The 15,196-nt window shown below is 56.9% G+C and overlaps 1 protein-coding gene across 2 annotated transcripts in view; it reads left to right on the top strand.

Moving 5' to 3' along the window:
- The window catches only part of COL5A1 (collagen type V alpha 1 chain), a 73,899-nt gene that overhangs the window by 12,222 nt on the left and 46,481 nt on the right, over nt 1-15,196 (top strand). For both annotated transcript variants that reach the window (XM_049774105.1, XM_049774104.1), the window contains exons 2-7: nt 7,016-7,183; nt 9,669-9,882; nt 10,473-10,635; nt 13,443-13,574; nt 13,966-14,100; nt 14,584-14,799. In XM_049774105.1, coding sequence (XP_049630062.1) covers nt 7,016-7,183; nt 9,669-9,882; nt 10,473-10,635; nt 13,443-13,574; nt 13,966-14,100; nt 14,584-14,799 — 1,028 coding nt within the window. The remainder of the gene's footprint in view (nt 1-7,015; nt 7,184-9,668; nt 9,883-10,472; nt 10,636-13,442; nt 13,575-13,965; nt 14,101-14,583; nt 14,800-15,196) is intronic.

Here is a 15,196-nt window from a genome sequence, read left to right as displayed (position 1 = left end):
ACTGCCATACACTGCCTCTTGGACGAATCCATGCAGCTGCTTTCCTGGGGTCCTGGCCTGCTTCTGGTTGCTGGTGCTGGACATTGATGGATACTTTAGGGGTATCCTGTATGCCGTCTGGGGATCCCCTTCTGGAAGGACCCTTGGATGCTTGCTCAGCCTCAATCCTTTCCATGTGGTAACTTTCTGCCTGGCCTTGTCCATCACCCCTGGAGTCTCAATGTACATTGACCGAGCGGATCCCTTACCCCTACTGGGATCCCCAGTGTCTGCTTAGACAGGCTGTTCAGTGCCTGGGCTTAAGGCCTTTATGGGCTGGGCCCTTTGCTCCCTCATACTTGGACAGCCTCCATGAGTTGGGATGATGGATCACAGCAGCCCCAAACTCAGTCCCCAGCATAACTCTCTTTTCTCATGGGGTGGTGTCTCTGACTTCGAGGTCCAGCTGATTGAAAGGTGCCCCCCTCCCGTAGGCTGTCACATTACCAATTGGGCATGTGAGGGGTCAGCCCTGGGATCAGGGTAGGGTATGTGGAGCCAGTGATGCTGGACTGAGGGGTGATAGGGGCTCTCCCAGGCAGAGAAGGGGAACTGTATCCACTGTTTCCTCCATGTGCCCAGGAGGTCAGGCCCAGGTCTCTGCATCTGTGACTAGAGCCATCATGCTGCACCCACTCAGTGAGCATGTGGGGGTCCACCAGGGTGAGGATTCAGGCCTGGAGGATGGCAGAGGTCAGGCCTGAGGCTTGCAGCTGGGCTAAGGCTGCGGTGTTCAGACTGTGCACTTTGTATATGCTTGGTCCAGTTGGGGACTGTGGCACTTTCTTTTTTGGGGGGTGGGGCACACCCTGTGATGCTCAAGGGTTACTCCTGGCTATACACTCAGAAATTGCTCCTGGCTTGGGGGACCACATGGGATGCCGGAGATTGAACCCAGGTTTGTCCTGGGCATTTATGTGCAAGGCAAATGCCCTACCACTATGCTATCTATTGTTCTGGCCCCTGGACTGTGGCATTTTCACCAGCATTGAACAGCACATTATAGAATGATCCACTGGGGCAGGAGCGATAGCACAGCAGGTAGGGCATTTGACTTGGGCGTGGCTGACCTTAGTTTGATCCCCAGCATCCCATACAGTCCCCTGAGCCCACCAGGAATAATTCCTGAGCACAGAGCCAGGAGTAACCCCTGAGAAGAGAAGAGTGGGAGCTGTGAACAGGGCCCTCTGGGGACCAGGAGACCCCTGCTTTCTCCCAGAACAGGGTCATCCTTCTAGGGCAGCTCAGCCCTGAGAGTGACTCTGGACATGTGGTATGCCTGTAGACACTGGGGTTTGTTCCACGCCTCCATTGGCACCGCCATGGCTCAGTGACATCCGAGAGATGTGCAGCCGTCTCTTGGGCCCAATTCCCATTCATTTCTAGAAGCTTTTCTCAGGCGAGAATGTCCAGGGAAGAGCCAGTGGGTGTGGGGAGGGCTGCCGGGCAGCATCACACTGGCCTTGGCCTACGCTCAGCCCAAAGGGGGCTGGCCCAAGCTGTACTCTCCCCTGCAGATGTCAGGTCTGGCGTTGGGGGCTTTCCTGGGCAACCCCAAGGGTTTGTTCGAAGGCTGTGGAAGGCTGCTCTGGAGGCAGAGAGGCAGAGCCTGAGGGACTGGGAAGCATCCTATGAGCTGCGGTGTGCCTGGAGGGAGGACACTTAGGAAAGAGAGCATTTATTTCTGTGCTGCTGGTTGGCACCTATTGGTCCATGAATTTGTTTGTTTGTTTTGTTTTTGGGCCACACCCGGCAGCACTCAGGAATTTCTCCTGGCTCTGTGATCAGAAACTGCTCCTGGCAGGCTTGGGGGATTGAACCCGGTCTGTCCTGGATTGGCAGCATGCAAGGCAAATGCCCTACCGCTGTGTTATCACCCCAGCCCCTGGTCCATGAGTTCTTTTTTTTTTTTTTTTTTATTTTTATTTTTTTTTTTTATGTTTTTTGGTTTTTTGGGCCACACCCGTTTGACGCTCAGGGGTTACTCCTGGCTATGAGCTCAGAAATCGCCCCTGGCTTGGGGAGACCATATGGAAAGCCGGGGGATCGAACCGAGGTCCGTCCTACGCTAGCGCTTGTAAGGCAGACACCTTACCTCTAGCGCCACCTTCCCGGCCCCTGGTCCATGAGTTCTTAACTGGGCAGGACCAGCAAAGTCCTGGGCAAGACAAAAGCTACTAGGAAGGAAGTGGCGGCTAGGGGTAGTGTGGAGATGTGGTTTTGGGTTGGAGTCCTGATTTCTGACTGGAGGGCAGGGAGGGACGGAGAGATGGAGTGGTCCCTTTGGACTGAGTACAGGTTTTGCATGGGGTGGGTGGGGTGCTGGCCAGCTCCACCTGGGCCTGTAGGCTCCCGGAAGTCTAGAGAAGAGAATGGAAACTGATCATGGCCCCTATTGAAACTGTGATGTGACCAAGTTGAGGGTGCTTCTGTTTGGGGGCACTAGTAAGTGACCAGGTGGGTATTTTAAGGTGTTTGTTTTCCAGGGTTGCTCCAGGTCTTTCTTTTCAGAGCCGGGGTTCCACGTTGCATTGCAGTAGTTTTAACTCTAAGCCCCTCCTTGCTGGGTCTCCTAGAGAGGATGTGAACTCTTCCCACTCCAGACCATGTATGTGGCAGGGCCTCCAGGCCGGCTCCATAAGAATTCCCCCATTGCCCTTTAGTTTTTGGGTGCAAAGAGGAGGCTGCATCCTCTGTGTGGTGTTGGGGTTCCCTCTGATTCTCGAGTAACCTCATCCCCTATCTTGGGCTCTGGCACACGTGTTGATAGGTACCCACAGTACAAGCTGTCCTCTGGGACCCCTCTGGGACAGGTCCTCAGGGGCTGAGAGCCGTGTGGCTGGGTCCACTCTTCAGTGAGAAACTGAGCTGCTCTTGCTCCTGGACTCCCATTGTCTGTGAAGGTGAGGTTTCCCCTGAGTCTGGGTGTTTGGGAGACTCCTGAGCCTCAGGGCTGGGGAACCTGCATTCGGGGGAAGGCTGTGGGGCCTGAATAGAGGGTCCCTGCCTGTGTGGTTGTAGCTGCCGTGGCTGCCACTCTGCTGCTGGGCCTCCTGGGGCCACTCAACAGCTATGTACATGCAGACCCCCAGGGCCCATGTACACAGCAGCCCCTACCTGGACCAGTGCTCATAGCTGTCCCACCTGGCTCCATTCACACAGCGGCATCTGTCAGTCCCTCAGCCTGGTGCTGTGTACACAGTTCCCCCTTTCTTGTCCTCTGCCCCCCTCTCCTTCTCCCAGGACAGACAACTGATTCCCTCGAGGAAACATGAATCCTCTAGCTTTTAATCGGCCAACGTGCCCGTTCCTGGCATGGCTCCAGCTGGCAATGCTGCACAAGCCTCCTGCCCTGGGCATCTTGGCAGCCACTTTCAGGGGTGAGGCCGGACCCTGCTCTGCTTTGAAGGACTGACTGACTGACTAGCAGGACTCGGGTCCTGGGGCGGCCAAGGTGGTAGCAGGTGCCCAAGGAACAGTGAGGGTGGCCCATGCCCTGGGGGCTCCCTTCCTATTTCTGGGGATCCTAGCGGTTCTGAGCCCCATCATCTGTGCCCAGCTACCCTGTGGGACCCTGATACTCATGTTCTTGCAAGTGGCCCCCAGGGCTTCCCCCTTCCTGTGATTCCTCCTTAGAGCCCCGCCCTGCTTGCCTGCTCCGGTGCCTTTCTGTCTCCTGGTGCCAGGCATTCTGAGAAGCTGTGTGTTTCTCATGTCACATGCCAACACACACATGTGTGTACATATAGCCCCACCACGTGCTAGCGCATACATGAATATATGCCATGGGGGTGCACATGTTAATGTGCATATATACATGTATGCTACACATGGGTCCCGTGTAGTAAGCCAGTGCATGTCCATACACCATGGACCATATGTAATATGTCCCAAGGTGAGCATTGACATGTGATGTCTGTGTACATGTGTATTTAATATGTGCATATGGCTCATGCCCATGTGTAATGGTTACCATGTTCACTGTCACGTAATATCTATACATCACATGTCAGCATACGTGTGCTCCTTGCATTGCACGTAGCAGACATGAATGCATGCCACACATCACATATTACATACGGCCTGTTCCCTGCAGCACATGTTCCTGCATGCATGGACCTGTGTGCAGGGGCGCCTGGGTGACTGCTTCTGCGCACAAGTGTCCTGGCTCTCAGCTCAGAGCTCTGCCTCCTTCACCTGGCTGTGACCTGGGCTCTGTGGTCTCCCCGAGATGTCAGGGCACCCCCTGGTGGCCCTGGAGGCTGCCCACCTGCTGCTGTTCTGTGCCCCCTAAGACCAGGACTTTGTGGGGGGTGGACAGCCGTGGACTTTGGGGTCAGAGCCTGCTTGCCTCTGCTGGAACGGGGCTCTGAAGCCCCTCAAAACCTGTCTGAGGGTCACCCAGTCTATGTGGGCAAAGCTGACTTGACCCTCACTGTCTTCCCACCTGTGGGGTGCTAGGAGGCCGGCAGCCATCTGCTCAAGAGTCAGTGGTGCAGAGGGGATGTCCTCAGGGGGGCCTGCTGCAGACAAGGGTACCTGGCTGGCTGACTGCAGGGCTGTGGGAGCCCTCCTGTGTGGGCGCCAGGCTCCCCATCCAGTGCCATGGGGGACTCCAGCTGTCTCCTGAGGAACCATCAAGGTGGTGGGTGGAGCCCCCATTGGCAGTGTGGACAATGGGGCTTGTTTGGAGAACACCCACATGTCCTTTCTTCAGAGCCGGGCTGCTTCCTGGAACACAGTCATTCCAGCCAGGGAACCACAGACTGTTCTGGAAGCTGCATTTGGACCCCCAACCCTCTGTGCCCTGCCTGTCACCGCTCTGGGTCCTTCTGCTGTGTGGATGCAGCTCTGGCTTCAGGAAGGCTAACCTGGGAGGGCTGTGGCTGATTGTCTTATGGTTGGTGCTGGGTCTGGGAAACCACTCATGTCATCGAGGAAGCAGCTTTTGCAGCCGCGCCTGGGAAGCGCATCAGTGCCTGGGAGAGGCCTGGGCCAGCGCCTTGGATCCTCTCCTGGCTGTGCCACTGGGCAGGCAGCCGGACCTTGCTCTGGGCCAGGGCTGGCATGGCCGGCTGGCACGACCACTTCTCACGCTGTGGGCAGGCAGGGTGTCCCCACACTTTGGCCCAGTGGGCAAGTGTCCAGCAAGGGTTTTGGAGAGCTGGGCAAGGGACTTCATGCTGGAGGAACCCCACTGTAAGCTAACCAGGCCTCAGGGCACTCAACAGTCATCTGAGCCACCTGCCTCTGGCTCTTTCCCCCCCAAACCCCCCAGGTAGAGTGTCACATCACCCCTGTCTCTGGATGTTGGAGAGTGACCAAGGGGTACTCTGGACCTCCAGTTGGGCACATACTATCCTGCAAAGTTAGGGTGTCTGCAGGTTCCCAGAACCTACTGCAGCACCTGCTTCCTTTCACACCCCTCTCTGAGGCAAGCCGTAAGCTAAGCTGCTCTGGCTGGGGACATACTGGACACCTTCTGTGTCCCCCAACTCAGGACCAATGGCCTCCTACCACCTCCCGCTGACTCAGAGTCAGGCTGGTCTCAGGGGCTTTGGGAGTCTCAGGAGACAATCTTCTTACCCAGCACCCCTAATTCTGCGTTTGGGAGGATGGAAGGAAGTTGGTGATTGGCTCACTGGGCAGTGGGTGAGGGCCTTTCTTCTATTGCAACCCCAGTAGATATGGATAGGCCACTGGGGGTAGGGCAGAGTCCAGCACCCCTCACTTGCCAGAGGTCACCTAATAGCTTGTACTGATGCTCCTTTAAGCACAGTTAGATACAGGAGCCCCAGGGGAGCTAGTGGGGAAGCCTGTCCCCTCTCCCAGGTGGTCTCCCCACACCCCAGAGACAGTGGCCTCTGTTCAGGCTCATTCCAGCCCTGGGGTCAGCATAGCTGATAGGGTTTCCTTTTCCCTGGGGGTGGGGGATCGGAGCTGCCTAGTTAGCAGGTTTGGCTCCTGTGAGCCCTGATGGCTGCAGGGATTGGGATGTTGGCCAGCTCACGGCAGGGGCTCATGGCCACAGCTGAGGGACCACGTGTGATCACTGGGCCCTCAGGACAGGGTCCGGCTGCAGCTCTGTGCATAGATCTCAGGCTGTTTTCCCTTTTCTAGATGTGGTGATTCTGATGGAGTTGGGGGGCTCTCTCTGTAGCATTTTGGGGTACACTGTTGGACATGGAGGTTTCTTATTGGACAATGAGGGGCTATGGTGGAGTTGGGGGCTGTGATAAAGTTGGGTACTCTCATGAATTGGGGGGTTCTTATGGAGTTGGGTTTTGTGTTGGAGTTGGGTGCTCTGATGGAGTTTGGGGGCCTATGTTGGAGTTGGGGGCTATTAGAGTTGGGTGCTTTGCAGCATTGGGGGCACTGTTGGATGGGGATTTCTGGCTATGATGCCATGAGGCAGGCCTGTATCCGAGCCTTCTGCTTCAGGCCAGCCAGTGCCCATCACAGTGAGCCTGGGGCTGGGGTGCCATGAAGGTCACAAATCTCAGTAGCTGCAGTGGGGGGGGGCAGCTGTTTCTGCTTGGCCCCCATGCTGGCCCCCATATTTTCTGAATGGGCCACAGGCCTCTTTCTGGTGAGTGGGCCACACTGTTGGGTGTTAGGGCTCATCTACCTGCCAGTATCGTGGGAGGTTCTCTAGAGGTTATCAGATGGTTTCCCCAGGACCACAGGGAGGGGAGCTTAGGGACCCAGGGTGGGGTAGGGGGCACTGATGCCCCTGTGGAGGTTGTGGATGCTGCAGGAACAATCTCAGCTGTCTTGTGTGGTGCCCCACCCTGATGCTCAACAGACAGGCCCCTCAGAGTAAAAAGGGGACCCTGTGCTTGGACCCTCAGCGGTCACCCTGCCCAATCTACTCACCCCTTCCACACTCAGTCCACCACAGTCACACCCTCCACACTCTCTTCCTCTGCACTCACCCCACCTGTCTCTCACCCCTTCTCTTTACCTTGTGTTGCAGCTCTGCAGGCCGATCTCCTGAAGGTTCTAGACTTCCACAACTTGCCGGAAGGAATCTCCAAGACCACTGGCTTCTGCCCTACTCGGCGGTCATCCACTGGCCCGGATGTGGCCTACCGGGTGACCAAGGATGCCCAACTCAGCGCACCCACGAAACAACTGTACCCCAGTAAGAGGCACTGCATGCTGGGCCCTGTGAGAACCCTTGTTCCCTAGCAGTTATCTCCCTAGCTGCTTTGCGGACAAGGTCACAGCAACCCAGGGGCCTGGGACAGGGCTGAGAGTTGTTTCCCTGGGCTGGGTGATACCAGTACTGTGAATCAGGGGGGTGTTGACCTCTCAGAAGACTCATCACGGGCTGGCAGCTCCTCTAGGCTGCCATGTGTCTGCCTATCTGTCCCATCTGCCTCATCTGGATCAATGGACAGGGGTCAGTTCCCACTCTAGGTCACTGCAGGGACCTTCTCAGACACTAGTCCAGCCCAGGGCTGATATCCCAGCTGTCTCTGATGTGCAGCCCAGAACCAGGCTTTTTTCACAAATAACTGAGTCTGAGTTGTACAAGCCCTGCACCCCAAGGCCCCTCCCACAGTCCCAGGCCTCTCTGGGCACCACAGCTCTCCAGAATCTCTGCCCCTGATGTCATCTTAGGGTGAGACTGCCTGGACACTGCACTTGATGGGCCTGGTCCCCACATGTCCCGAGGCGCAAGGCCTCCAAGTTCACTTAAGACTCTCAGTTCTGGGGGACACCTCATGGCTATGGGTGTTACCGTCTGGGTGTCTCTGAAGTCTTAGGAGCTTCTGACATGGGGCTCACTGGTGGCTGGTTGTCTTCTTCAGTGATGGCTGGGCCAGCCTCAGGGTGTTACCTGTACCCTCAGAAGGAGACAGGGTCCTGTACTCAATCTGGCCCTGAGGCTCTGCATAGGGTTAACAGTGGCCGGGCTGCTGGCTCTGTAGGGTACACCCACATACTGGAAGGGCTGTGGCTGACCTCTCAGGGTCCCCTTCTCCCCCATGTAGCCCATAGTGGCCCCTCGGTGATGTAGCCCACCCTTCTCCCACCTAGATGAGGGTCTTCCTCATATTGCCCTCCCTCTGGGAACCCTGTGGCTGGCATCACTCTTCTGAAACCCCTCCAAGTTCAAGGTCAGAGAGCTGGCACACAGGCACTATTAGTCTCTTTTTCCACCGGTTATTGCTGCTTTTGGAGGATTGTTCATGGTAGCGACCATGGTTACAGGCCGGCTGTGTGGTATGTTCAGGGCACAACTCGGAGTTTTCTCCATTCAATGATCCACCAATGCAGCTGGTACCGGCATGCATCAGTACCTTTTGGCTGCCCCAGGAGAGAGATTATTCAAGACTATTCAGGGGCGCGAGCTCAGCCCCCCACTATCCACTAGGGTCCTAGGCCCAGCCCTGCTGTGTCCACGACGCCACAGAGGCTCTGGACATGGGCAGTGAGAGAGGGACCTTGTTCTGGCCTGGTAGGAACAAGGAGTTCCTGAGCGGCATGCCTGTGTGTCTCCTGAATTGGGGCTGCAGGGCTTGTTCCCCATTATCCCTGGGGGACAACAGATTTATTTCCCCCAGTCTAGGCTCCCCTCACATCCCTGTAGTGAGGGCAGTGGGGTGTTGATGGTGGTAGGGCCAGCTCTGCACCCCTAACCCTGGAGAGGGCCACAGTGGCAGGAAGTGCCCCCACTTCCAGAGTCTAGGACACCTTCAGGAAGGAGACTTGCAGTGCCCTCCGTTATCCCCTAAACGCAGAAAGAGGGGCTGCTGGTCAGCAGAGGGCGCCATTGGACAGAGCCTGGGGCTCAGTGAAGCTGCTGAGCTGGGCCTGAGGGTGGTTCTCCCACAGGTGGATGAGAGCCTGCCGCCCTCAGCCCTGAGAAACAGAGGGCAGAGCCCCCATCCCACTTCTTCCTGCTTCCCTCCCTCTCTCCCTCTTCTCTCACTCCCTCTTGCCTGTTTTCCTTCCTTCCTTCCTTCCTTCCTTCCTTCCTTCCTTCCTTCCTTCCTTCCTTCCTTCCTTCCTTCCTTCCTTCCTTCCTTCCTTCCTTCCTTCCTTCCTTCCTTCCTTCCTTCCTCCCTCCCTCCCTTCCTCCCTTCCTCCCTCCCTCCCTCCCTCCCTTCCTTCCTTCCTTTCTTCTCCTGGGTTCCTTTTTTGCTTCCAATGAGGCACCAAGATGCCTCAGAAAGGATCCTGTTCTGAGGAAGCCTTTTACTCCAGAAGGTTCTGAGTGGATTTGAGACAGGGATGTTAGAAAGTATTAAAGTGAGGGGCCCGAGAGTTAGCATGGAGTTAGGGCATTTGCCTTGTATGCAAAAGGACAGTAGTTCGAATTTCATATGGTCTCCTGAGCTTGCCAGGAGTGATTTCTGAGCATAGACTCAGGAGTAACTCCTGAGCACTGACCCAAAACAAACAAACAAAAAAGGAAAGTGTCAAAGTGAGAAGCTGGCTTTGGAGCCTAGTACCTGAGGAACCAAATGAGTTTGCATTTGGTCTGAGTCGTGAAGGGGCTGTATTTAGCCACATGATGCCAGGAAGGGCTCCAGGAGGAGTGGTCAAGGTGCAGGCAAATGTGACCAGCAGGGCCCTTCAGCACCTACACTGTGTCTCATCTCTGTGCTCTCTTGCAGACTCTCCATTCCCCGAGGATTTCTCCATTCTCACCACTGTGAAAGCCAAGAAGGGCAGCCAGGCCTTCCTGGTCTCCCTGTACAATGAGCAGGGCATCCAGCAGCTGGGCCTGGAGCTGGGCCGCTCTCCCATCTTCCTCTACGAGGACCATACGGGGAAGCCGGGGCCCGAGGGCTATCCACTCTTCCCGGGCATCAACCTGTCTGATGGCAAGTGAGTGGACACCGGCCCGGCCCAACCCCTCCTGTCGTCTCCTGTCCCGTCCTGTCCCATCCTGTCCCATCCCCTCCTCTCCTGTCCTCAGGTGGGACCCGGCCAGGGCAGCAGAGCTGAGCTCCTGGTGTCAACCCAATCTTTCTAGCTCTTGTTTGTTTGCTTTGGGGCCACACTGACAGTGCTCAGGGTTGACTCCTGGCTCTGTGTTCAGGAATCATTCCTGGTAGACTCAAGAGACCAGATGGGGTGCCAGGGATCAAACTGCATGTGAGGCTAGTGTCCTGCCCACTGTACTATGTCTCCAAACCCAGGGGCTCCTCAGAAAGAAATTCAGGGTCAATGGAGCATCAGGATGGCTGGACCTCACTGACTGCTCCAGAAAATTTCCTGGCTCTCCTCTGGGCTCAGGCATATCAACATGGATGTGTTGGGCCTTGGCCACTTGTGTGTGCCTTGGTCCCAGGCTTCTGCTGCCCTGGAGGCTTAGACTAGAATTCCGAGCCCACATTTTAGGGCCGTGTGAGCTCTGGGCTGGGCGGGAGTGTTCCTGAGAGGCCACAGTCTCCCCAGCCTGTGTGTGTCTGTAGGTGGCACCGCGTGGCCATCAGCGTGCATAAGAAGAACGTCACCCTGATACTGGACTGCGAGAAGAAGGCCACCAAGTATCTTGGGCGCAGCGACCACCCACTCATTGACACTAACGGCATCATTGTCTTCGGCACCCGCATCCTGGACGTGGAAGTGTTTGAGGTACGCTGGGGTCTCCTTGGTGAGGTCTTGAGGGGACACACAGGAGGAGATGGACATATGGGACTGTCCACCAGGGCAGGTCTGAGCAACCACTCTCAGCTCTATGTGGGCAGCACTGGAATTCCAGAAGGCTGTTTGGCTGTAAAATGAGCGTATGTGTACTACTTCCCCAGAAGGCCCAAGGTCATGGCAGCTAAGGCCCAGCCCAAGGCCACCTGGACACAGAACATTGGGGAATGAGGGAGTTCTCTGGGGGTTTTGTGCTCTAACCAGATGGGGCCCAGGTGTGAGGGTTCTATGTACTATTCCCATAGCAGAGTCTTGCCAGCAAGCAGGAGGAGCCCCTCTGAAGCTCTGGTGTTGCCTGTTGTGTGACACTGTGTGACATTGGTCTTGTGATGAGCCAGCTGGAGCTCTCCCAAAGGGGCACAGAGACACTGTAGTCATCCTCACAACCCTCACACAGCTGGGTCCATCACATAGCTGGGAAAGAGTTTGGTGCAGTTAGCAAAAGTACCACAGAATGACTGTGTCTGCCAGGGAGCGAGGGTGGTGGTGGTGGTGGGGACAGGCTGGCAGTGATGGCGGAGGCACTTAGGATGGAGGTGATGGATAGTGAAGCTTGGGGAGGTGTAAGTAAGGATGGAGGTAATTACGTGGAGTAATGGTAACAGTTCTGGAGGCGTTGATAGTAGTAGTCCTGGTGGTGGAGGTGCTGGTGCTGGTGGTCCTGGTGTTGCTGTTGAGGTGGTGATGGTGGAGGTGATGTTGGTGATGGAAGTGATTCTGGAGGTGATGATGAAATGCTAATGGGGTGGTGACGGTGAGGAGGTGATGATGCTTCTGGTGGAGGTGATGTTTGTTGGTGCTGATGATGTGAATGACGTTAAGATGATGTTGAGGAAAGAGGCAACACTAGTGATGATGTGACGGAGGATATGGTGGTGGTGGAGGCTCTGCGGTGGTGATGGCAGTGATGGTGGAGGGCATGGAGAGGCTGTGCCACATCAGGACTCTGTCTGGACAGGCTGCTTTTGGCCAGATCACATCTGTGACCACAATTGGGGTGAGGGATGGTGCAAGGATCAGAGACGTGAAGGGAGAGAAGGGAAGGAAAGGAAAAAAAGGGATAGGAGGGGAAGAGAGCAGGGAGCAGAGGGGAGGAGATGAGAGGGGAGGAGGAATGGGAAAGGAGAAGGGAGGAAGGAGGAACAATGCGTCTTTGTTTATTTTGGGGGAGCAGACATTTGCTGCCCTCCACCTGTTCCCGTCCCCGGAACCTGAAGCCTCTGTTGGATGCCTGCGGCTGCCTTCCCAGTGGACATGACTAAGGAAGGGCTCTGCATAGGCAGGAGTCCTGGAGTGTGGTCCTTGTGCTTGGCCTGAAGGTTCCTGGATGCCTTGTGGGGAGCTACATTCACCAGGCCTGGCCTCTGTGTCAGGGCCCTACTGAGCTGAGGGGACTGAAGCTGTGAGTTGGGGGGCCAGGGAAGCGCCCCAGCAGGTGCTTCTTGGGAGCATGCACATTTAGTTATCCCATGACTGGGGTCGTGAAGATGCCCCTGAAACCACAATCTTGCCAGTCTGGGCTGTGATACTGGCATCTTGTGATCAGGAAAGTCGACTGCTCAGCAGAATGTGGGTCAAGGACACAAGACCCTGCTGGCCACCATGGGACTGGGGCTGGGGGGGGCACAGGATGAACTGAAGTGGGTGGAGTGGAGAACAGAGATGGGGGCTAAGGGTGGTGCTGCTCTTGGGGACCGGCATCCGGTAGTGCTAGCCAAGCACTCAGGAGGTGGTTGCAGCATAGGGGAAGGCCCTGAGGAACCAGACAGAAATGGCTACAGGCCTTGTGGACCTGAGGACTTGGGACCCACAGTGGGCTGAGCTCAGGGCATTCCCCCCAAGTCCTTGAATCCAGGGACCATCATGATAGGCTTCCTGACCCAGGTTCCTTCCCATGTGCCTGACATAGCTCCTGCTCTGAGGACACATGCCTGGGTGCTAGGGGACCTCAAGGTGCACCCTCTGGATAGCTGCCCTGCTCTCTGGGCCCCTGGGTGTGTGTCTGAGTACAGCCAGGTCCTTGTTAACTAAGAGAGCCAGGCCTGGCCTGTTAGGGGCCCTGCCACAGGGCAGTCCCTCCTGCCTCTCACTGTTCCTGAGCAGGAGGGGACAGAGCTGTGTAGGGTGATGGGATCCCGGGGACTGGGGGCGGGGGGGGGGGGAGGCGTGCTCATTTGAGCTCTCACCTCTTCCCTGCACCTAGCCTGGTATCCAGGTCTTGCCTTTGAGGAACTGGCCCCAGGGCACATGGCTGTGAGGCCCCAGGACCCACTTCTATGGCAGGGGGGAAACCCATGGTGGTGAGGGACACTGCTCCACCTGCATGGCTCAGGGGAGTAGTCCCTGGAAACAGTGACATTAGGTAGGGACAACACTTACCTCCTTCGCACTTACATGGGCATCTGTTTGGATGACATTTTATAGGTGCTGATGGTGGCTGGTCAGTGGGCATCATATGATGGGGAGGTGGGTGGGTGATGGAAAACCAGGTGGATTTTGTGTATCCATGGATGGCGGGTACCAGGTGGATGGTGGGATGGTGGGCTCTGCATAGATGGAGGGTACTGGGCGGGTGATAGGTAGTAGGGAGTGGCAGGTATGTGATGGGTACTGGGTAGATGGGGGTACTGGGTACTGGGTAGGGGAAGGAACCCCTGGTAGGGGTCCCTAGGACAGTGGCCCCGAGGCTTTTCTCCTGGGGTTGGAGCCTGCCTGCTCATGACTCGCTGCTTGTCCAGGGCCTCATCCAGCAGCTGCTCCTGGTGTCGGACCCACATGCTGCCTATGACTACTGCAAACACTACAGCCCCGACTGCGACACGGCAGTGCCCGACACGCCCCAGTCTCAGGACCCCAACCCTGATGAATATGTGAGTGAGCTTGTGGGAGTGGAGGGGGCTGGGCTGCACCCACCCCAAACCTGGTAGAGCCCTGGGGATTTTTGCTGGGGCTTCTGTCTCGTGCCCTTTTTACTGGTGAATCTCAGAGGAAGTAGGGGCGGGGTGGCCTAAGGATACTGAGGGATCTGAGGAAGGATTGGGCTATCTGGGATAGACCCTTGCCCAATGGTCCTGGCAGCACCCGCAGTTGAGTGTGAGGACACTAAAGGGTGCTGAGGGGCTCTTCAGGGCACTGTGGAGCACAGACCGTCCGTCCATCTTGCTCAGGCTGTTCATGGCTCAAGTGCTCTGAGAAGCCAGGTCCCTATAGGCACAGCTCTGGCATGCAGTGGGCAAGGCCCCTCATAGCCCTTCCTTTCAGTACCCCGAAGGAGACGGTGAAGGGGACACCTACTACTACGAGTATCCTTACTACGAAGATACAGATGACACTAAGGAATCCACCCCCACCAAGGAGCCTGTGGAAGCTGCAAGGGAGACCACAGAGATAGCAGAGGTGGGGCACTGACAGCGGGTGTGAGGCCATGAATTTAGGGCCCCAGGGACACAGGCATTGGGATGCTGGATGGGCCACAGAGATGGGGGCCCAGGGGGCCACAGAATAGAGTGTGGGGGCCACGGAGATGGGACAGGGCCTATGACTCACGGTGCTTTGCACACATATGCAGTGTTGGGTGTCAAGAGGTTCCCGTGGGTGTCATAACCCAGGTCAAGGGAGGGGCCCTCTCCAGAACGAGCCTAATGCCTCCACCTCACTGGGTCAGATGGTGTTGGGTGAGGCTGTGGGCCACCCATGCTCCTGGTGTGGAGCTAGTGTGTCCTGGGGGTCGGGCTCTGGGCTGTCTGTACGCCCCATTCTCGTAAGGACTCCAGTGTCAGGTGAGCCTATGCTGGAGTCTCGGGACTCCTGGTCAGCCACAGGCCTGGCTGTTCCCCCACCCCCTACCCTCTGATGGTCTGTCTTTGCTGGGACTCCCAGGAGCAGACCCAGCCCCCCACGGACATCCCAGCCATGCCCAATCCCACTGAGGGCCCCGGGAAGGACGAAGACCTGGGTTTGGGGGAGTACGATTACGTGCCCGTGGATGATTACTACACGCCGCCCCCCTATGAGGACAGCTATGGCGAGGGCCCCGATCAGGCCCCTAATCCAGAGGCACCCACCAGCACTCTGCCACCCTCCAATGCCTCCAACGTGAGTACCCACTTCTCTGCCCTGCTGGCCATGTGGGACCCTCATCACTTGGCCTGTCAGGGGCCCCTATCTCTTGGGCTTCCTGGGAGATAGGGTGAGGTCAGCCTGTTTGCAGACTGTGACTGGGAGGATGGGGACCTCATAGGGTGCTGCCTGTCCTGGCAGGCTCTTTTCTCTGTGGTCTGGGGGGGTGTTACTATGGTGTCGGTCTTGTTCTAGTCCCCCACTGTCAGCTGCACAGGCAGGGGGCTGCCCCTCTGTGGCCAGCTCCAGGGCTGTGAGCAGATTTAGGGTGACAGAGAGTGTGTGGCAGGGGAGTCCAGGGTGCTGAGGTTGGCATCCCTGAAAGGAGGATGTTGTGCTCTGGGGTGACCCTGCCTGCCTCCCCCTTCCCCCC

This window comes from Suncus etruscus, chromosome 5 (assembly GCF_024139225.1).
Source record: "Suncus etruscus isolate mSunEtr1 chromosome 5, mSunEtr1.pri.cur, whole genome shotgun sequence".
NCBI lineage: Eukaryota > Metazoa > Chordata > Mammalia > Eulipotyphla > Soricidae > Suncus > Suncus etruscus.
This window is presented reverse-complemented; position numbering and strand designations above follow the sequence as displayed.